The 23,711-nt window shown below is 39.7% G+C and overlaps 1 protein-coding gene across 2 annotated transcripts in view; it reads left to right on the top strand.

The window, feature by feature from the left end:
- Positions 1–17,263, top strand: part of NFE2L2 (nuclear factor, erythroid 2-like 2) — a 42,586-nt gene extending 25,323 nt beyond the window's left edge. Inside the window, exons 2-5 of one of the 2 annotated variants that reach the window (XM_006866675.1) lie at positions 12,480–12,746; positions 13,912–13,995; positions 14,945–15,136; positions 15,805–17,263. In XM_006866675.1, the coding sequence (XP_006866737.1) occupies positions 12,480–12,746; positions 13,912–13,995; positions 14,945–15,136; positions 15,805–17,034 (1,773 nt within the window). In that variant the 3' untranslated portion in view covers positions 17,035–17,263. The remainder of the gene's footprint in view (positions 1–12,479; positions 12,747–13,911; positions 13,996–14,944; positions 15,137–15,804) is intronic. The other variant, XM_006866674.1, reaches the window with a different exon arrangement.
- The last annotated feature ends 6,448 nt before the right edge of the window (positions 17,264–23,711 follow it).

Here is a 23,711-nt window from a genome sequence, read left to right as displayed (position 1 = left end):
GGAATGCATTGCAGTGTATACCCTTTGGTTGGTTGGTTGATGATGCATGGAGGGGATTGTAACCATGTCAAGGAAACAATATACGATAGGGTGAAGTAAAGCTAATGTTCTCCTATGTAAACTATCATATAATTCACAATAAAAGATTAAAAAAAAAAAATCCCCTGAAATCTTCTTAAAACCAAATAATAATTGAAGCTTCAAATTTGCCTTGAGCACTGTGCTCTTTTAAGAATTATCAACAGTTTTTCCCTGTTATCTGAAAGTACAGTGCTCCTTTGTATCCTTTTATAAGTGAAAATGAGGCAAAGCAAAGAAGCAATTAATTAGTAACTGGACTGGTTTCCAGACCCCAAAAAATTTCCTACCAAATAAAGCTTAAAATAGCACTAACTCATGTGTTCACATAGTTCAAGGCAATGGCAGTGTGATGCTGAGCTGTTGCGTTCCTGGGGCAGGAGCTTAGTAACGACACTTCTGCTACTCAGGGTGGGCGCTGCCTATTTAACGGCTCACTGCAAAACAAATAGCCAATGCTAATTCTACTTTTTGCCCTTTTTTGTAAAAATGAAAGTCTTCTGACTTGTTCAGTTAGCAAAAAACAAGTACTAATATAGGCCTTTGTAAAAGCAAAGTGATGTAAAACAGATGTTCAAGAAGTAGGGGATACCTTATGGGCCCTAATTGACAGCACCAACCAGAAAGATGAGGTAGGAAACCTAGGGATTGGTGTCCATGGAGGAGGGACATCTCGGAAAAGGACAGTGAGAAGGATGGCACAGCTTAAAAATGTAGTCAGCACCACTGAATTGCACTGGTAGAAATTGTTTAAATTGGCTTTGTTTTAAAAAATCAAAATAGAAAATATTGATTAAAAGAAAAATCTCAAAAAAAAAAAAATGGAGGGGGAGACCAAAAATACGTAAAATGAGTAGAGATCTGTTGTTTGTGTTCTGTACACCTCCCCAGCATCCTTGTTTTTAAATATTCCATTGGGCTAGACCTGTGGACACCAGGTGTGGCCCTTGTTTATTGGGTAGGATGTTCATACAATCCGTGGCAGATGACCCCTCCTCTGTGAGGTCTTTCTGTGCAGAGTTGCTGATACTTCACCCCTGCTACCTTAGCTCCTACATGCTTCTCATCTTGCTCTCTCAGAAATGAGCTCAGAGATGATCCTTTATTTGTGTTTGTGTCCCCAGCACCTAGAACAGTTCCTGGCCCCTGAGAGATGGATATACAGGGGTAAGTTAAAAAAAAACACTGTTATAAAATCATCAAAATCTTTATTAAACCAAAGTATCAAAATGTGAAGCGATTGCTTCTCAACATGCCTTCCATCTAGGTTTATACACTTCTGAAAGCTGATTTCTGTTTTCTTAAAACTTCTTCATAGGAAGCCCCTGTGATCATCCTGTGTCCTTTAAGAAAAGCTATTAAGATTACCCTTTTGGAATCTCAAAAAACAGTCTGACCTCTTTGCCTTGAATTGAACTGACCTCTATAGGGTCACTATGAGTTGGAATCCACCCAATGTCTGTGGGGTTTTGGGTTTTTAAATATATGTACTTAAAATTCACCACCACCACCATGGGCACACAAGGTCTTTGACTAGACTAACAAACAGCATATTGTACTTCCTCAGCCCCCAATCTTGGATAACTGTCCTGATTCTTATTTATTTTTAGCTAATCATAGGTGGTTAAGTCTGAAAAGGACTTTGAAGAAAGAAGTAAATAATTTCTTTCATAAATGTAGGACCCAAAGCCAAGAGTGGGTAAAGGGTGACTCAAGGAGGTTAGTGGCAGAAGTGGCTGTGCAAACCCCCTGGAGTTGGAGCATATTGGAGCCTGTCCCTGCCCTTGTGGAGGGTGCCCCTGAAGGAAGGAGGAGGGTCGTTGGAGTTGGACTGGCAGGGTGGCTTGACCTCAAAATGGATAGCTGAAAGCCACCCAGTTAGTCTACAGCCAGTTAACATAGTATGTACTAGATACAGTAGGTTAGGGGTTCTGTTGGTGAAGTGGGGTGTATGTGTCTTTTCCTGCTGGATCATTGTTAACAATAGTGGAAGGACCTACTTATAGAGGCAAAAATGTTCCTTTCAGGGCAACATCTGGCACTGAATACCTACTTGACTGGTCCAAAATGGGGACGTTATTAGAAAAATGTATCCTACTGTTTGCTTGTCAAACTAAACCATTTTATCTTGGCAAAGTGATCATAACCCTTACCTTTGTCCTATGAGACCTAGCAGCAATACTCTGCTCAAATATAAACAAAAAATGAACCTATTGGAACCCATTTTAAAACTTCATGGAAAAGCCAGAATAATATGTTTTTTGTAGCAAGTGATGTCACCTGTGGTTAGGTGTTGTTGAGTTGGTTTTGATTCAGTGACTCTTTGCACAACAGAAAGAAACATTGTCCAGTCTTGTGCCATCCATACAATTGTTGTTAGACTTGAGCCCATTGCTGGTACACTGTGCCAATCTATCAAAATAGGGGGTGGGAGGCGGTGTCTTCCACTTTTTTGCCAGCGCTGTACTCACTAAATGTTATGTTCTTCTCCAAGGACTGGTCCTTCCTGATAGAGTGTCCAAAGTATGTGATACAAAGTCTTACCATTCTGGCTTCTAAGGAACATTCTAGTTGTACTTCTTCCAACACAGATTTGTTTGTTGTTCTGGCAGTCCATGGTACTTTTAATATTCTTCTCCAGTACCACAATACAAATGCATCAGTTCTTTTATGGTCTGCTTTATTTGTTGTCCAACTTACACATGATAATGAGGCTAATGAAATACCATGGCTTGTGTCAGGCACACCTTAGTCCGCAAACTGACATCTTTGTTCTTTAACTCTTTAAAGAGGTCTTGTGCAGTAGATTTGCCTAATGCAATACATCATTTGATTTCTTGACTGCTGCTTCCATGAGTGTTTATTGAGGATCTAACCAAAATGAAATATTTGACAACTTCAATCTTTTCTCCACTTAGCATTATGTTATTTACTGGTTGAACAATGAGGATTTTTGTTCTCTTTATGTTGAGGTGCAACCCATACTGAAGGCTGTAGTCTTTGATCTTCATCAGTATTTTATGTCCTCTTTGCTCCCAGGAAGCAAGGTTGTATCATCTGCATATTATCTTCCTCCAATCCTAATGCCAATGGCTTCTTCATATAATACAGCTTCTCAGATTATTTGCTCAGCATACAGACTGAATAAGTATGGTGAAAGGACACAACCCTGGCACAGACATTTCCCTGATTATAAACCATTTAGTATCTCCGTGTTCTGTTCTTGGTCTGTGGACAGGTCCTTCTTGAGCACAATTAAGTGTCCTGGAATACCCAGTCTTCACAGTGTTATCCATAGCTTGTTATGATCCACACGGTTGAAAACCTTTGCATAGTCAGTAAAACACAAGTAAACATCTTTCTGGAAGTCTCTGTTTTCAGCCAAGATCTTTGTGACATCAGCAATATTATCCCTAGTTCCACGTCCTCTTCTGAATCCAACTTGAATTTCTGGCAGTTCCTGGTCAATGTACTCTTGCAGCCATTTTGAATTATCTTCAGCAAAATTTTACATGCATGTGATATTAATGATATTGTTCAATGAGTTTCCACATTTTTTGTGGTCTTCTCTTTTTGGAATGGGCATAAATATGGATCTCTTCCAATCGATTGGCCAGGTAGCAGTCTTCCAGTTTTCTTGGCATAGATGAGTGAGTGCCTCCAGTGATGAATCAGTTTATTGAAAGATTTCAATTTGTATTCCATCAGTTCCTGGAGCCCTGTTTTTCTCCCATGCCTTCAGTGCAGCTTAGACTTCTTCCTTCAGTATGGTTCTTGATCATACACATCTTCTAGAAATGGTTGAACAGTGACCATTTCTTTTTGGTACAGTGACTTTATGTATACTTTCCATCTTCTTTTGATGCTTTCTGCATCATTCAGCATATTTCCCATGTTGGTGTTAAGTGCTTGTGAGTCAGTTAACAATTTGGTTCAAACTGACCTTGAGGTCCAGTGCTTTATCTACAGTGCCACACCAAGACTCCTTCAGTATTCCACCTGAGACTGGAAATTTTTCTTCAGTTCTTTCAGCTTGAGAAAGTCCTTTGAAGTTTTCTCTTCAGCTCTTTTATCCCTTAATTTCTTCCATTTGCTTTAACTTCTCTGGTCTTTTTAATGACCTTTTGCTCTCTTTCTGTTTATGTTCTTGATGTCATCCCACAACTGTTGTGGTCTTTGCAATGAATTAAGTCATTAATCTTGCAAAATTTTATCATGTGATCTCCAACATAGTTTCTGTCATATTTTTTGTCTACTGATCCTTCCTCTTTGTTTCCAACTTTCACATTCCTATAACCAGTAATTATCAAATGCATTTTGATTGCATGTTTGATCAATTTCAGACTGAAAAGTTGGTAGGAATTCTTTTGTTTCACCATGACTGGCTTTAGCGGTTGGTGTGCAAATTTGAATGTAAATTGAACTGTTCTTCCTTGTAGGTAGATGGGTATTATCCTGTCACAAACAGCAGTGTACTTCAAGACAGATCTTGAAATGTTTAGTTTTAAAGTGAACGCAATACCATTCTTCAATTTGTCGTTCCAAGCATGGTAAACCATATGATTGTCAGATTTAAAATGGCTAATACCAGTCCATTCCAGCTCAGTAATTCCTAGGATTTGGACCTTTATGCATTCCATTTCATTTTTGACAGCTTCTAATTTTCCTTGATTCATAATTTGTACAGTCTATCATGTTCCAGTTATTTAAAAGATGTTTGTGGCTGTTTCTCCTCATTCTGAGTTGTGTTATCAGTGTCATCAGAGTCAATTTAGAGGCAGCATTTCTTCTCCAATCATATTTTGAGTGCCTTCCAAACTGAGGGGCTCATCTTCCAGCACTATGTTCCGCTGCTATTCATAAGATTTTTAGTAGTTAAGTATTCAGCAGCCCTCCTTTCCTTCTTCCTAGTCTGACTTAGTTGGGAAACTCCACTGAAACCTGTCCAACACCGGTGACCCTGCTGGTATTTAAAATGCCAGTGGCATACCTTCTATCAGCACAGAAACATGTGAGCCACCACAGTACAATAAGCTGACAGATAAGTGGTGTTCACTTTATTGGAGTCCCGGTGTGGTACTGCGGGTTAATGCACCGGACTGTAAAATCAGTTTGAACCTCAAAGTTGGCAGTTCAAGCTCACCAGCCACTCCTTGGAAACCCTATACAGGGTCACTATGGGTCAGAACCGACTCTATGGCACTTAATGACAACACCCACTTTATAGGAAATTAACTGTCCTCTTGATTTCTTTTTAAGCCAAGTCATATACAGGATAAGTTAAAACGTATTGCTATAAAATACTAGAAACCTTTATTAAACAAAAATATTGAAATGGTTCTTGACATACCCTCAGTCTAGGTTTGTACATTTCTAAAAGCAATGCTTCCATCCCCAAAAGAATTTTGTGCAGTTTGATTTTCACCATGTCAAAATGGCAGTTTTGGCATTCTTGAAGGGAATCTAATCGTGTTCCATTTACAATGCTCTTTGAGTTTGTGGAACAAGAAGTCTGAAGGGACAAGATAAGGGCTATAGGGTGGATGGTGTAATGTTTCAAAGGATAGCCTGTGCTTCCCTTAAAGATGAAAAAAATTCCTCAATTTGACTTTTTCACCAATGCAGTTTTCAGTTTTCTTAAAATTTCTTTATAATAACCCCATGATCATCCTGTGTTCTTTGAGAAAATTTATCAAGATGACTTCTTTGGAATCCCAAAAGGTAATCACCATAACCTAAACTGACCTCTTTGTCTTGAATTGAACGGCCCACCAGATCCTGTTGGAGTCCTGGTGTGGTGCTGAAGGATAAGCACTAGGTTGCTAACCACAAGGTTGGTGGTTGAAACCCACCAGGCACCCCTTGGGAACCCTATGCAGGGCCTCCAAGAGTCGGAACAGACTCGATGACACTTAGCAACACCACCACCACCAGATCCCTTTAGAAACCATGGTTTTGATTGGATCTGTATTTTGAAGGTTCCCTAAGACAAGTTAAGTGTATTACCGAGAGAACTTGTGTTAACCATCCACTGATTGCATGTTGTTGTTAAGTGTCATGAAGTCGCCTCCAACTCAGTGACCCTGTATAGGTTTCCGAGGAGCTGCTGGTGGGTTTGAACCACAGACCTTGTGGTTAGCAGTTCAGTGCTTATCCTACATTGCCACACCAGGACTCCATAGATGTGTTTAAACATGTTTTGTTCATAATAAACTAGAACCCAAGTATCAATAATTTTTTTATTTATCCACATATATGTCTCTTGAAAAATTAAGTAATCCAAGTCACTGCTGTATTCGCTTTCCAGTTTAGCTTTAGCTTTGCTTCGTGCTTCGCAGTTTACAGACAAGCATCAGGGCCAGAGTTCCAGTAAACTGGCTGGATCATATTTCTTAGAGTGAGTCATTGCTGAGAAACTTGTTTGTGAACAGGAAGCAGTTTATGAAAATGTCTGTACATAGTAACATGCCAAAATGTAAGGAAAGTGAACCTCTTTCTAGTTGAAATATTAACAGGGAATAGCCTATTTGCGATTTAGGGTTTTAATTGTTTTTAGTAATTCATCTCTTGTTGGTGGTATGTGTTTAAGAATTGCTATGCTATTAAAAATTATTAGTTGGAGTTGGAGGAGACAATCCTTTGTAAGATTTCTCTAGAAATAAAACTTGGATTAATGGTAGCTAGGACTCCTGGTGTAGCACTGTAGGATAAGTACTAGACTGCAAACCAAAATGTCAGTGGTTCAAACCCAGCTCTCTTTCCTCAGAAACCCTGAACAGGGTTGCTATGAGTTGGAACCAACTTGACAGCCCTTAACAACAACAGCATTACTATCTATGCTTTAGTGGCACTGTAGGCTAAACACCAGATTGCTAACCACAGGTCAGCAGTTCAAACTGACTAGCCATTTTGCAGGAGACAGATGAGCGTGACTGTCTCCTGTAAAGATTTACAATCTCGGAAACCCTATACAGGGTCACTAAGATTTGGATTGTGCCTGATGACTATGGGTTTATTACAACCTATGGAGTCCTGGTGTGGCACTGCAGGGTAAGTACTGAACTGCTAACTTGTAAGGTTGGCGGTTCAAACCTACCAGCCGCTCCTCAGTGGCTATATAGGATCACTACAACAGTGGAGCACTGGTGGCACAGTGGTTAAGTGCTCAGCTGCTAAGTGAAAGACCGATGGTTGGAACCCATCAGTCTCCGCAGGACAAAGATGTGGCAGTCAGCTTCTGTGACAATTTACAGCTTACAGGGCAGATCTTTCCTGCCTTTCAGTTATGAGTTGGAATTGGTTTTTTATATTTTTTTATTATTATAAGTAGTACTGTTACCTCTCTGCTGATGAATAGAACTAGTTGCTAGGCCAGTTATTTGTTTAAATGGAGCTGTAGTTACACAGAAGTTAGCCTGGAAGCATTTAGACTTGGGCTAGATTTCTGTAAGGCCCCTTTCACCTTCACCCTTCTGTGATTCACAATTTGTAATCAATTACTTCAGTGGTCCAATTTGCTTACTTTGAACATGTCACCAGGGGAGACCAGTCCTTAGAGGCAAACACCATGTTTGACAGGTAGAGCGGCTAGCAGGGACGGATTGACACATTAGCTCGAGTGACGGGTGAGGCAGAGTCAGGCAGGGTTGCTTTCTGCTGTATACAAGGTTGCCAAGAGTTGGGAGCAGCTGACAGCAACAACAACTTTACAATTGCTGTAGCTTTGAATCAAGAGTTAGCCAAGTGGCCCAAAGGGCTTAAATGTGGGAAAGCTGTAGTAAAAGAATGACCTATTGTCTGCCTTTTCTAGAGTTCTGAGGAAACAATTGGTGTTGTGTTATAGATCTTTTTGTATGGAGAAATAGGAAAGAAGCTGTATAGATAAGTAAATAGAATATTTGTGAAATATAACCAACAGCAGCTGGACATCAATTTAAAAACAAGCCTGCTTGGAGTCATTTTACTTTGTTTGGTGAGAATTGTTTCTGTGTTGCTGAAGCGTATACAGTTTAGTAAGTCTTGTGACTGCAAAAGAGTAGAGCTTTGTGAATCGAGAAGGGGCATTTTAGTCATTTTTTTCAGTTCTTCAAAATGCAAACATATCCTCAATTGGTTTTATCGTCTCTGTCGCTATGAGTTGGAACCGACTCCACGGCACATAACAACAACAACAGCTCATAAGGAGTCCTGGTGTAGTGCTTTGGGTTAATACACCAGACTGCAAAGCCGTTTGAACTGGAGGTTGAAGGTCGGCAATTCAAGCTAGCTGCTTCTGGGAAACCCTATACAGGGTCGCTATGGGTCAGAACCGACTTGATGATACTTAACAACAACAGCTCATAAATTGATTTATACTCATGCAGATGGTGAGAACTGATTCATGCTCCATCCGGTTTTATTCACAAAATATTTGGGCAGCTTCTATGGGGGGGAAAATACTCGGTTTAGCTTTGAACCCATGGCCATGGAGTCATTTTTGACTCATAGTGACCCTATGGGACACAGTAGAACTGCACCATAGGGTTCATGAGACTATAAACCATTATGGGAGCAGCCAACCGCAGGACTTGTGGGTTTGAACTGCAGACTTTGCAGTTTGCCCCTAATACTTAACCTACTGTGCCACTAGGGTTTATTTTAAGTAAATTATATTATCACTTGGGTATAATATAAGAATAAAATGCCTAAGGAAAAACATGACCAGACTCTGAGTACTGGTGACTAATATTTGGATGGAAGACATTCTCAGGGGAATAAACTATAAAATAAAATATATTGATTTAATGGAAAGAACTGATTTTTAGAAGGAATAATTTGATATAGTGTCTTACCTGTACAATGTAAAACTGGAAGCGAGTATCAGTTTTCATCTTATTTACAAAGCTAATAATCTGTGCTGTTTATTTTTTTGAGAGTTTGTTGTTAAAATGCTATTTTTAGGAAGAAAACTCCCCCTACTTTCCCATAATTCTTGGGGTAAAATGGAGACATGAGTAAAGGAGTTACAAGTCTCATTTACACATTTGGTCATATAAACATTAGTTTACTACTTAGCTTCAATGTAGAATGTTTGCTGTTTTTGTTAAGTGCCGTCAAGTCAGTTCCAACCCATAGTGACCCTGTACAGGGTTTCTGAGGAGCAACAGGTTAGCTTGAACAGCCGACCTTTTAGTCCAGCACAGTAACCTGTAGCGCCAAGACTTTTCAATTTAGCATTGTTGTTGTTAAGTGCCATCGAGTGAATTCCGACCCATAGCGACCCTGCTTAGGGTTTCCAAGGAGAATCTGGTGAGCTTGAACAATCGACCTTGCAGTTCAAAGGACTTTGCAGTGTGACGCTTTAGCCCACAGCGCCACACCAGCATTGTGCTATTGTTCCTTTTTTGTGAACATGATAAATGATGAACATGATAAATGATAAATACAGGTTTGTTCAAGGGACTAAAATTGACTTGCGAAAGATATCTTTAATCAGGATTCTTTGTTGAAAGCCTTTCTTCTTTGTTTATCCTGATACAACCATGTTTATTTTAAAGTGGAATGAGCTAATGGTCTAACTTCAGATTTCTCATAAAAAGTGTAACAGATTACCCAAATGGCAAATAATGAGATATATGTTTTGAACATGAATATTTCTGTTGGGCCAGATGGTGACTGAACACAAATTGTTGAACATTTATGCTGCTTATTAAACTGTCTTCGTTTGTCTAAGCCAAGCTAGCAATGTAGAATATACTCAGGAATCACTACAGGATGACAACAAAAGGTCTAGACACTAAATGGCCATCAGTATTTGCTTCTTGGGAAGGCAGAGCCAGTATTTACATTGCCCTCAAGAAGCTTTTTCGTAGTCTCCAAGAAAAACCTGTTGGAACACTGCACAAACCATCCCTTGCTTTCCTCTCCCTCCCCAAACCTACTTATCTACCATTATGTGTTGCAGCCTTCCTCTTGGGGGATTTCAGGGAGATTAGGCAGCTGTAATTCCTCAGTGCCTTGGATTTATGTGTAGAAGGGCAGTTTTAGTTCTTCCTGAGGCTCTTCCCTTCCTTACTGTCCAGTGTCATGCTCTTGTTATAAGCTCCACCCAACTATTATTTCCTCTTAGATGAAGTTTGAACTTTGCAGAGATGGGTCATCTGCAAAGTGAGTCGTGTGCCCACCCGGCTCCGTACAGGAAATGTTCCTTGCCTGTTAAGCTAGTACAGAACACAGTAACTACCAACAGTAAGGCTTGAGTTGGCACACTTCTTTTTTTTCTTCTGTTTTAACATAAAGCTTTCAGTATTTCATATAATATCAAATCTCTACAGGGTTCCATCTTCTGAAACTTTTGTGAAAATTTGAGTTACACATAGCATGACATACTGAGGCTGTGGCAAAACACCCATTGTTTTACTGCATCCTGAATTTGGTCAGAATGTTTGTTTTCAGGAACTCAACGCAGTTGCTTGAAACTCAAGCTTTTTTTTTAAGTGTAAGTTTTCTTTTTGAGACCTCTCATAATAATAATAAATATTACATAAACAGACAAAAAGATATAGAACACTTACAAACTTATTTTGGTACCGGAGGATCACACTGGATGCTGTCCAGCACACATTAAGAATAGTAAGATATTGTCACCTGAAACAACTTTTGTGCATATTGAGATAGTAAGTTGGAGCTACTCTCTCCCAAGGCTCAGCATTGTTTCACATCAGATAGAGAATGGGATGCTCAGCATCTGATCCGAGCTGATGCTTCGTATTTTATTTTTCTTAGTATTTGATCAGGATTCGCCCAGGTGTTCTTTTCTCATCACAGTATAGGAAATTTAAAGCAGCAGTAACAAAGAGGTTTGGAGGTGTGCACTACAGGTTAGTCAGTCATGTAGTAGGAATGGGTGTGTATGTGTATGTCTGTGAAAGCGGACTTAAATCTCCTAATCTGTTACCTATTAAGTGCCATAGAAATAAATCTAGTGTTGATCTCAAACCCAAATCCTTTTATTTTTATATACAATACATATCTAGTAATCAAGTTCAACTCCTGGTGTGCTGTTGGGTAAGCACTGGGCTACTAACTGCAAGGTCAGGGGTTCAAACCCACCAGTCACTTCTTGGAAGCCAAAACCTGAGGTTGTTAAGTGCCTTCGAGTCGGTTCCGACCCATAGCGACCCTGTATGGGGTTTCCGAGGGTGTAAATCCTTACAGGAGTAGAAAGCCTCATCTTTCTCCCGCGGAGCGGCTGGTAGTTTCGAACCGCTGACCTTAAGGTTCGCAGCCCGATTCGTAACCACTACGCTACCAGAGCTCCTTACCCTCGGTTTACAGACTTTTCCAAAAACGCCAAGTTTCAAGTCAGGAAATTATTTCAAAATTATTTTGTCTTTTTATTAAATCAAAATAACTATTCCTTCATTAGAAGCTTCTCCCATATCTTGTGCTAATACCTTCGATTTCTCCCTGGGGTTTTTTTTTAAATTTTTGATGAGAAGCAAGTTAACGTTCCCCTGAAATGACACTGGTGGGCACTATGTTGGAGGTAAAGCCCCTTCCACAACTCTTCTGGAAAGCCACCACTCATGTCCCAAGTGTCACAAGATTACTGCTGGCAACAACTTCTCTTTACCAACTTGCTCATGCCTCAGGAGCAAAAACTCAAGGCAAGAAGAAAAGGCTCTAATAAGGGAGCCACAGAGACAAGAGTAGCAAGAAAAGACGTTGTTGTTAAGTGCCATTAAGTTGGCTCTGATTCATAGAGACCCTGTATAGGATTTCTGAGGAGTGGCTGGTAAGCTTGAACCACTGAACTTGCGGTTCAAACTGACTTTGCAGTCCAGCACAGTAACTCGCAGCACCACACCAGGACTCTGCAAGAAATGGTAGGGGGAGATAATCTATCCCATGTAGGAAAAACTTAAAAGAATGGTGGTATTTCATAATGGCTAGATTGACAGTTTAATTTAGGAGTTTTCCCATAAACTAGCTATCTGCTGGATAAATTTAGGGGGAAAAGTCTGTATAGTCAGTCATATCTTCAAATCCCAATTCTCAAAATAAACCAGTGGCTTGTAGTGCTTGCTCTTTTACATTCCATTAAACAAGTATGGGTTTTTTTTTCAAACACTGTAATGCGCTACATGTTACCATGCCCTTTTGGATGACCTCTACCATCACCCAATCATTCATAATCCCAACAAATGAGTGATCAAATGGATGGCTGTACGTTGTTTGTAGGTTGTTTTGTTTTTAGGTTCATTGAATGGGATTGTGTCATTCTAGAACAGTGTATTCATGGTCCCATTCAGACTTTGTGATCCCTCCTCTCATCAACAGTGGCACAGTGTGAATTCATATATGTGCTGTTTACCACTTCAAACAACCAGGGTCTCTCTCCTTTTTTGCCTTCAACATAGGACATGGATTTGATTGACATACTTTGGAGGCAAGATATAGATCTTGGGGTAAGTCGTGAAGTATTCGACTTCAGTCTGCGGCGCAAGGAGTTTGAGCTGGAAAAACAGAAAAAACTTGAAAAGGAAAGACAAGAACAACTCCAAAAGGAGCAAGAAAAAGCCTTTTTTGCTCAGCTGCAACTGGATGAAGAGACAGGCGAATTCCTCCCGATTCAGCCAGCCCAACACATCCCATCAGAAACCAGTGGATCTGCCAACTTCTCCAAGGTAGGGAGTACTCGGTTCTTGGAAAAGTGTATGGCAATGTTTAAGGAAAAAACATTGACTTAAGGAGTTAAAACATCTGGCTTTGAGTTTCCTCTTTGCCCCTTACTGTGTTGTGATGCTGTCACCTTCCTAGCAGCCACAGCCGCCTTACCATTTCCGTTCGGTATCTGGGTCCACTTTCCTCCTAGTTACTGCACTGATTGTTGTTTGCCATTGAATCAGTTCTGACTCATAGTGACACTGTACAGGGTATTAACAAGGAACAACTGCTAATCATGTGGTATACAGTCCAATGCTGTCCTACAGTGCCACACCAGGACTCCATTGTACAAATTGTTAAGTGCTGTTGAGTCGGTTCCAACATGTAGAGACCCTGTATATGGTTTCCGAGGAGCAGCTGATGGGTTTTTGAGCTGCCAACCTTGTGGTTCACAGTCCAGTGCAGTTTCTAGTACCACACCTAGAGTCCATTGTACTAATTGTTATTAACTACCATCAAGTCGGTTCTGACCCATAGCGACCCTGTATAGGGTTTCCGAGCCGCCAGCTAGTGAGTTAAACCACCGACCTTGCAGTCGAGTGAGTGCTGATCCTACAGTGCCACACCAATTGTAGGAAGGCATAAATTACTTAAGGGACTCATGGTATGGCACTGTAGGCTAGAGAGACATCATGTAAAGATCTATCAATAGGAGTTGACCTTTATAGGATCAGTGTTTTAGAACCAGTGAAGAGTAGCACTTACAGCAAGTACTCCAGGCACTTAACATTCACGGGGTCTTCAAAAAGTTTGTGGAAGAATGAGATTAAAATAGAAATTTTACATGAACTTTTTGAAGCCCCCTAGGCAGTTCAAACTCACCAGCCACTCCTCAGAAGGGTCACTATGAGTGGGAACACTTAACAAGTTAATCAGTTGACTTAACTGACAAGCCTTGACCCTGTCCCCAAGACACACACAGCTTTCTGGCCTGCCTGCCCTAAGGCAGACCTCAGGTAGTAATTACCTAGGACCTTAATTAATGCCCAGACAGCTCAAGAAATTGGGGGTATGGGTAGAGATAAGATTTGAACCCAGATGGTCTAGTTTGAGTATGTGCTTATTTAACTATATATTTTTTAATATTTTATGATCATGAACCTTTTGTCTTTCCTTCTTACCCAGGTTGCTCACATTCCCAAACCAGATGCTTTATACTTCGATGACTGCATGCAGCTTTTGGCATTCCCATTTGTAGATAACAATGAGGTATAAAATATTTGATTACCAGCAGAACTCTACAACTTAAATCTCATGTACCCTATATAGGTCCCTTTAATGTCGTGGCGCTGTAGGCTACTGCACCAGACTGCAAAGCTGTGGTTCAAGCTCACCAGCTGCTCTTCGGAAACTCTATACAGGGTCACTATGGGTTGGAACCGACTTGATGGCACTTAACGTCTTTCCAGAGTCTTGGTGTGGTGCTGTGGGTTAATGTGCTGGACTGCAAAGTTGGATTTGAACTGCAAGGTCATTGGTTCAAGCTCACCAGCCGCTCCTCAGAAACCCAATACAGACTCACTACATAGGCACTTAAAAGTCTTTCCATTTAAAAGAAAGAAATGTGTCAAACCTTACGGTTAGTTTAAAAAAAAAAAAAGACCCCCACATAATACCAAACTGAAATCTTTTACTACTGCATAGCCAGAAACATAGATCAGCATAACCATAGAAACAACTCATTTGTTACAGATACCTAAAAATAAATTTTGGGTGAATAAAGAGCCAATTTGCCTACTGTGTTTGAAGCAATTATTAAAGATTTTTCTTACCCATTTTGAGGTTTACCTTCAAGTGCACAGGATGAAACAAGTAATTAGTGAAGGGAGGAGTAAACTCAGAGTCAGTTGGGTAAAGAAAAACAAAAAACTAGTTTCATTATATAGAAATAGGGATTATAAGTAGTTACTAAGTAGTACTTGTTAAGTGCTGTTGAGTCAGTTCTGACCCATAGCTACCCTGTATAGGGTTTGCAATTCCAATGACTTTGCAGTCCAGTGCTTTATCCCACAGTGCCACACCAGGACTAGTTAGTTAATAAGAGAAATAGGGAATTAAAACTGACTCCAGTTTAAGGTTTTGTGATGTTCCCTTGAAACTCATTGTTTTTCTATGGTAGCTGACTCTGGTAGATAAACAACTTACTTGTCAATTGTAGGTTTCTTCGGCTACCTTTCAATCACTTGTTCCTGATATTCCCAGCCACGCCGAGAGCCCAGTCTTCACTGCTCCTAGTCCAACTCAGTCATCTGAAAATTCTGCCCTTCAGACAACTGATGCCCATTTAGACAATATGCTACAGGATGTTGATCAAGTTTGGGAGGAGCTATTATCCATTCCAGAATTACAGGTAACTAAGTTCTAATATAATACCTTAAATTCTATTTTATATTCAATGCCTTTAATCATTCAAGTGATTTATTAATTTCTATGCCTTATATATATATGGAGGATATTTAAAATTTGGTCATGAGCTACCCATCCTCACTTAATGTGAACTTTTGTTAGTTAAATGGGCTAGATATGTTCAGAATAGATCAGATTATAAACCTAAAGTCTGATCTAGGAACTCAGATAATACATATTCATGGACATAAAATTATAGAACAGTTTAGAGGAAATGGGGTGGTGAAGAGGGAGAGTTTACAATCAGATACGGAGCATTATCTACTGTGTGGAATAATGCACTGGGCCACACAGTTGGTGTGAATCACAAAGTCAGCAGTTCAAACTCAACAGCTGCTCTTTGGAAAACCTATATAGGGTCACTAAGACTTGGAATCAACTCGACAATACTTAACAAGTTGTTTAAGGTGCCTTCGTGGCACTGTGGGTTTGGTGTGGGACTCCTAACCACAAGGTTGGTGGTAAAGATACATAATGTCAGAATTCCTATATAGGGTCACTGTGTGTTGGAATTGGCTCAGTGGTAGTGAGCTTAGGTTTTTTGTTTTCAGTTTATTAAGTGGCTTTTAAAATACTTCACCTTTATATACTCTAAACTTCTTTTCCATGCAGTGTCTTAATATTCAAAATGACAAGCTAGTTGAGACTAGCACTGTGGCAACCCCAGAAACTAAACTGACAGAAATTGACAACTATCATTTCTACTCGCCCATCCCTGCACTGGAAAAAGAAGTAGGTGACTGCAGTCCACATTTTGTCAATGCTTTTGAGGATTTCTTTGGCAACATCCTACCCACAGACGACCCCAACCAGTTGGCAGTGAACTCATTAAATTCAAATGATACAACAATAAATACTGATTTTGGTGATGAATTTTATTCTGCTTTTATAGCAGAGCCCAGCATCAGCAACAGCATGCCCTCCTCTGCTACTTTAAGCCAATCACTCTCTGAACTTCTAAACGGGCCTATTGATGTTTCTGATCTATCACTTTGTAAAGCTTTCAACCAAAACCACACCGAAAGCACAGGAGAATTCAATGATTCTGACTCTGGCATTTCACTGAACACAAGTCCCAGCATGGCATCACCAGAACACTCATTGGAATCTTCCATCTATGGAGATACACCACTTGGTTTCAGTGATTCTGAAATGGAAGAGAGAGATAGTACCCCTCAAAGTGTCAAACAGAATGGTCCTAAAACACAGCCAGTACAGTCTTCTGGGGATACAGCCCAACCCCTGTCACCACCTCCAGGGCACACTGCCTCAGTACTTGATGGCCAGTGTGAAAATGCCCCAAGGAAAGAAGAGCCTATAAATCCTGGTCATCAAAAGGCCCCATTCACAAAAGACAAGCATCCAAATCGCCTGGAGGCTCATCTCACCAGAGATGAGCTAAGGGCAAAAGCTCTCCATATTCCATTCCCTGTAGAGAAAATCATTAATCTCCCTGTTGATGACTTCAATGAAATGATGTCCAAAGAGCAGTTCAATGAAGCTCAACTTGCATTAATAAGAGATATACGTAGGAGGGGTAAGAATAAAGTGGCTGCTCAGAATTGCAGAAAAAGAAAACTGGAGAATATAGTTGAACTAGAGCAAGATTTGGATCATTTAAAAGATGAAAAAGAAAAATTGCTCAAAGAAAAAGGAGAAAACGACAAAAGCCTCCACCTACTGAAAAAACAACTCAGCACCTTGTACCTTGAGGTCTTCAGCATGCTGCGAGATGAAGACGGGAACCCATATTCCCCTAGTGAGTACTCTCTGCAGCAGACTAGAGATGGCAACGTATTCCTTGTGCCCAAAAGTAAGAAGCCAGATATTAAGAAAAATTAAATTTGGGACGATTTGACCTTTCTGAGCTGTGGTGGTTTTTTGTTTTTTGTACTGTTATATATACTAAAAGCTCCTACTGTGATGTGAAATGCAGACAGAAATATACTTTATAATTCTATGCAAGATTACAGCCAAAACTAGTATAGAAAATATAAAACTTTAAAAAGCATTAAAAGTTATCAGTATGTTGAATCAGTAGTTCCACTTTTACTGCAAACTTAATTCCTTAGGCTAGTTTCTGTATAAGTGTAAATACTAGAAAAACTTATTTATACTGTTCTTATCTCATTTGTTATATTCATAGATTTGTATGGTGGTATGACATCTGGCTAAGAGCAAATTGTTGCAAAACTAACCACTATGTACTTTTTTAAATAAATACTGTATGAACAAAAATATGGCTTTTTTTATAGTTTCGCACTGACAAAAAATTTTTTAAGCTGGTAATAGTAAAGATACTATTTTGAAGCGCCGTCAAGTCGGTTCCGACCCATAGCGACCCTGTATAGGATTTCCAAGCAGGTGGTGAGCTTGAACCACCGACCTTGCAGTTCAAACGGCTTTGCTGTCTGGTGCAGTAACCCACAGGGCCACACCAGGGCTCCAAGGAGATATTATGACTGTTAATTAGTTCTTCACAATTCATTTAATTGAACTTATTCACAATGTTTCCCACAAAACATTCAATACATTTGACACATTTTAGATGTTTTACATTTTCATTAGTTTTATTTGAATAAAGCACTTTACACTAAACTTATGGTGCCAATGATATTACATGTACAATGGGCATGTCTTAACCAAGAAAATGTTATGCCTTAACATCAAAGCATTTATCACATATGCAACATGCTTAATTAAGCACTGCTCAAAGTACAGTGGTAGCGTAGTGGTTACGAATCGGGCTGCAAACCTTAAGGTCAGTGGTTCAAAACTACCAGCTGCTCTGTGGGAGAAAGATGAGGCTTTCTACTCCCGTAAAGATTTACACCCTAGGAAACCCTGTACAGGGTTGCTATGGGTCAGAACTGACTCGATGGCACTTAACAACAACAAAGTACAGTGGACAAAAACAGAAATATCTGCCTTCTTGGATTCTAACTGGGGGAGACAGTAAGAGAAAGGAATTTGAGGAAGGCCAGTAAAGAGTATTATTTAAATTAGGATTATAAATAGGAAAATCTTGATATGGCAGCATTTCGAAGTGTGGGAAAATAAGCCATTCTGTTATAGCAAAGAGCATCATTGCATATAGACACATTGAGTACAAAGGCTCCAAGGCCTACTTAACAAAGTACAAGGATGACAATGTAAGTGAAGAGAGGGAGCAGGTAAACAGCCAAAAGGGGGTAGGGCACACAGAGCCTTGTAGGACTCCATTGTGCTAGGTAGGTGTCCCCCAAGTCAATTTTCAATTCACAGTGACCCCTTTTAAGAGAAGTGCCCTAAAGGGTTTCCTAAACTTCAAGTCCTTCCTAAGTGGGTAGCTTTTGGACTCCTGGTGTGGTGCTGAATGATCAGCACTGGGCTACTCCTCAAAAACCCTATATAGGGTCGCTGTGGGTCGGAGCCAAATCAACAGCACTTCACATCAGAGGTGTTATGCAGGGATCTACATCTCACTTGATTTTAGAAGTTCCCTCTGGTTCGTCCTGACATAGAATATTCTGAGGGTGGAAATGCAAACATGGAGACCAGTTGGGAGGCTCTACTGTACTTACAGGATTGGGCAGTGTTTTGTTCTGCTGTGTATAAAGTTGCTATGGGTTGGTACCGACTTGATGGCACCTAACAACCATACTTACAAAATGGTGACTTGTTCTGTGGTGGTAGCAGCTGCTAAAAAGGCACTGAATTCTGCATGTGTTCCAAAGTAGAATCAAAAAACAATTTCCTGACAGAATGGCTGTGGCATGAAAAGGAGTCAAGGACCTGACCATCTTTAGAATTGCAGATAGGGAAATTGTTTTAAAGTGGGGAAATGTTTACTTTCGGACCAAGGCTTCAAACTAGTTCTTCCCAGTCATGTCCAAAAATGAAAGCAGAAAGGACCCGAACTTGTTAAGTGTAGCTGAAGCAGAACAGGGAGGAATTATAGGCACTGTGACAGCTTTAAAATTACTTTAATGGTGGTACGAAATGACTGTATTATCCTGACGTGGTACTAAAGGTTAATGCGCTAGACCGCAAGGTCAGTTTGAACTGCAAGGTTGGCAGTTCAAGCTCACCAGCTGCTCCTTCGGAACCCTGTACAGGGTCACTACGGGTAGGAATCAACTCAACAGCACTAAACAACAAATGTCACTTCATTGCCATGTCAAAACTGGTTCAAAGCCATTTTAGACATAAGCTTGAGAGCTGTTCAGCATCTAAGTAAACCAGCTGCTGCAGATGACTCACAGCCACGTGACACATGTCAGAGTTAAACTGTATTCCAACAGTTTTTCAACCACCAGGCCTTTCTAACAAGGGAACTTCTGAGATGTGAATGCTCAATCCTTTGATTAGAAGCCATACCATCCAGATGACATGTTAAGTGTCCAGCTGATTCTGACCCATAGCGACCCTGTATAAGGGGTGAGCTTATACCGCTGATATTGCAGTGCAAAGCAACTTTGCAGTCCAGCGCCATTAACCCAGAGCCACACTCATTACATGTAAAGCCTAGAAAAAAAAAGTTCTGAAATTGTAATGAAAATCTACATCCTATATTGCAATAACCAGTTTAAGCCAACTCTTGTTCATAGATATGGGTCTCATCACATGCACACCTCCCCTCTCTCAATATTGAAATAGACTGATCTGTAGGTTAGGTATGTTTAGAATTGTTACGTGCTGTCAAGTCGGTTCCAACCCCAAGTGACCCTGTATAGGGTTTCCAAGGAGCAGCTGGTGAGCACTTGAACTGCTGACACCTTACAGTTCAAACTGACCTTGCAGTCCAGTGCATTAACCCACAGTGCTACTGGAGATGAGGGGAGGGGAGGGGAGAGGGAGCCAGTATGGTGGTTGCTAACAGGCTGCTAACTTCAAGGTCAGCAGTTGGAAACTACCAGCTGTTCCTCCAAAGATGAGGCTTTCTGCTCCCATAAAAATGTATGGCCTTGGAAACCCTGTGCAGGGTCAGAGTCACAACAGATTCCACAGTACTTAATACACACACACACACACACAAAGCTAGTTAAATTCCATTTCATAAAAATTGTGAAGCAGAGGAGAAAAAAAAAAAAGCAAAGCCCATAAAACTCAAACACAGTACACAGAAATTAGAAACAAGATACTGGTGTGACTGTTGTCCACTAAGATTTCAGGTTTACTTCAGGATACTGTGAGACCTATCCTTGTTACCAAATATATTGTACTTCAAAGACTCTAGACCAGGCATGGAGACTTGGTGTGGCACTATAGGATAAGCACTGGACAGCAAATCATAAAGTCAACAGTTCAAACCCACTAGCCACTCCTTGGAAACCCTACACAGGGTTACTGAGTCAGAATTGACTATGTTGCACTAACAAGCCAGGCACTAGGTTAAACTGTTAATCCCAGTATAACACATTTATTCTTGAGACATACATACATAGGTATTACCTCTATTTTACGAAAAAAGAAATTTGGTATAAACAGTTCTTAATCTGGGCAGAACAGGCCTGCCTGAGAATTTTGAGGAGTTTTCAGTGATATTTAAAATTTAACATTATTAAGCAACAATAACATTCAGTTATTTGTGACTATCATGTTTCAATTATAAGTTACCTCAAAACTTAAGAATTACAACTAGAAAGTGGGTGTTAGACCCACCACTAGTGCTATAATCAGCTGTCTCATAGCCTCTGTATGGGAAAATATTGTCTCATTTAATGTTTCAGACATTAAATCAAAACATTTTTAAAGTGCTACCTTAATTCTATTTTATGCATATAGACTTAACATCATTCTAATGAGTCTGTTGGTGTTACTAAGCTACCACAGAGCTGCCAAACATAACCCAAGTAACTTGCTCAAGATCACCAAATTTGTACTTACCATTTGATAATATACATATACTGATGTTTATAGAAATCGGTATATAAATATCCTGTGTACGAGACCAGCTAAAACCTAATTGCATTTTCTTCCACTCTATTAAATGACATAATTCACATCATCTAGCTAACCAGATTTTTGTCTATTTTAAATAACATGTTAACATGGAGTACAAATATGAAGATACTGTCATCTCCAGATTAAAGCTAGTTTATGTTTGATATTTCTTATCTGTGAATATGGAACCCTGTAACTAGTGGCTATATAGATTTATGTTGTCATGGTTAAGTGCTGTCCCTACTCATGCAACCTTGTAATACAGTTTCTGAGTAGCAGTTGGTGAGCTTGAACCACCAACCTTGAACTCTAGTGCATTAACCTGCAGCACACCAGGATAATGTAACCTTTCATACCACTGAAGTAAGTTTTAGGCTGTCAAACATTCTTGTACAAGGCACTTAGCCAGTAAATATTGCCTAACTTTCAGAACCATGTCTTTTAACAATCACCATGTACTTCAAAGTACTCATTTGTCATTAGGTACTTGAAAATTTGCAAAAATGACACCTTCTATTTCTCTCATTGCTCTTATTAAAATAACTCAGCTCAAAAGTTAAGCCAACCTGTTAGAGTTCTACTTTTGGGAAAAACACAGACAAAAGAGCAGCTACATCTGTGATGTGAACAGTGTTGCTTTAATCTGTTAAAAAAAAAATTGTTTTTATTCAGCGAAAAATACAGTAGAGCTGTTAGTGCTGCTAACCACAAAAGGTAAGCAGTTCAAACCCAACAGGTGCTCCGCCAAAGATGAAGCTATCACTTCTGTTTAGATTTAGTCTGGGAAACCTTATATAAGGTCATGATTAGAATTGACTTGACACCTTATTTTGCTGTAATGAAGTAAGCTCTTGTCCTATGACATTTTAGACAAAGGGAGTTTTTTTTAATTCACTCAATTGCACAGAATTTGAAACCTGTTTAAATATAAGCAAACCCCACTACAATATTAAGCGCGACCAAGTTGGTTCTAACTCATAGCAAATCCGTTTCTGAAAAAGTGGTTAACAGACTTTGCAGTGCAGCACCAGATTTATTTCACTTGGTACATACACTGGGCAAAGGCTAAAGGCAACCAAAGCATACTATGCTAGTTTAATTTTAATCTCTACCAAAATCCTCCATGAATTTTCCAAACAAGTACCTATTTGCACTTTCATGGTGTTCATTTTCCCACTTCACTGCCTCTCAAGATCAAAACTCAAATCATCTGGAATCCTTTGTCTCCTTACTCCCTTGGCGTGGCACTGTAAGATACACGCTGGGACTGTAGGACTGTAAAGCCAGCAGTTCAAAGCCATCAGCCACTCTCAGAAACCCTAGACAGGGCCACTATGAGTAGGAACCAACTTGAGTGCATACTATATTCCCCACCAAGACTTACTCTTATGTCACCCAAGTATCCCTTATATTCTCCTTCATGGCCCAAACTAACGTTCAACAAATCAATGCTGTTAAATGCCATCATACCAAGTCATACACAGCCATCCTGGGTTTCCAAGGAGCGGCTGGTGAGCTTGAACAGCCTTATGGTGTAGCCCAGCACGTTGTCCTAAAGCATTCACACCACGATTCAATAGTACCCATTATGCCCAATAGTACCCAAGTGCTTATGTACCATGGCACTTATTTCTATTCTTCATCAATGGTATGATTATCTTTTACTCACTCCAAATTCCTATATTGTTAAGTATCAAGTCGGTTTCAACCCAGCGACCCAGTGTGATCTGGTCCACTGCATTTACCTACAGCACCACACCAGGACTCCATAAAGGAACAGAAAGCCTTATCTTTTATTCACAGCCCCTCTGGTCGTTCCCAACCATTCCATCATAAGGTATTTAAATCATATTAACACTGAGGCAACAAAACACACATTTCTAAAAATACTTTAATGAAAAAGTTCTTTCTGTAAACATTTTGATACTACAAATGAAACATTTAAATCCATTACAGACTACACCTCTTGAACCTTAAAAATTCATAAAACAAAATTTTAAAGGTGGTAGGCTAGCAATTCTTAATTAGCCCTCCACATTAGTATGTCTACTTCACTACCTTGTGATATCAATTATAGGAACTTGAGACAGTCAGTAGAATTGTTTCAATCTGTAACTAGTTAATATGCCCCAGACTCTTCAAAACCAAGCCCAGTTCACTGATTTAAGTCCCTTAACAAATGGTCTTTAGTACCTACCACATTCTTTTAGTATGAGTGCAATTTGAGTTTTCTAAATTACAAAAAAAAAATAATCAAGCCATAGCCTACAACAGGCTTAATTCAATTAAAAACTTGTCTATTCCCCCCTCCTCCCATATATACAACTTTTTAGCTTTGCTTTCTTTTGCTACCAGCTTAAGGATGTAGACATCAGATTTTCCAGAAATCACAGTGGAACTACATTCATATAAAATCATTTTATTACATAGAGATGGACAGGATAAAACACCTTCTAAAGAAAATTCTTTCCTGAGTCAATTTGCTTCACTAAAATGTCATTGAAAGGTCTTACCCAACACTTTTTTTGGTGATGTGAAGTAATTTTGTTCAGATTTTCATAGAGCCAACCATTTTCTGAGACTAAATTCGATCT

The sequence above is a fragment of the Chrysochloris asiatica genome, unplaced genomic scaffold (genome assembly GCF_000296735.1).
Source record: "Chrysochloris asiatica unplaced genomic scaffold, ChrAsi1.0 scaffold00094, whole genome shotgun sequence".
Lineage (NCBI taxonomy): Eukaryota > Metazoa > Chordata > Mammalia > Afrosoricida > Chrysochloridae > Chrysochloris > Chrysochloris asiatica.
This window is presented reverse-complemented; position numbering and strand designations above follow the sequence as displayed.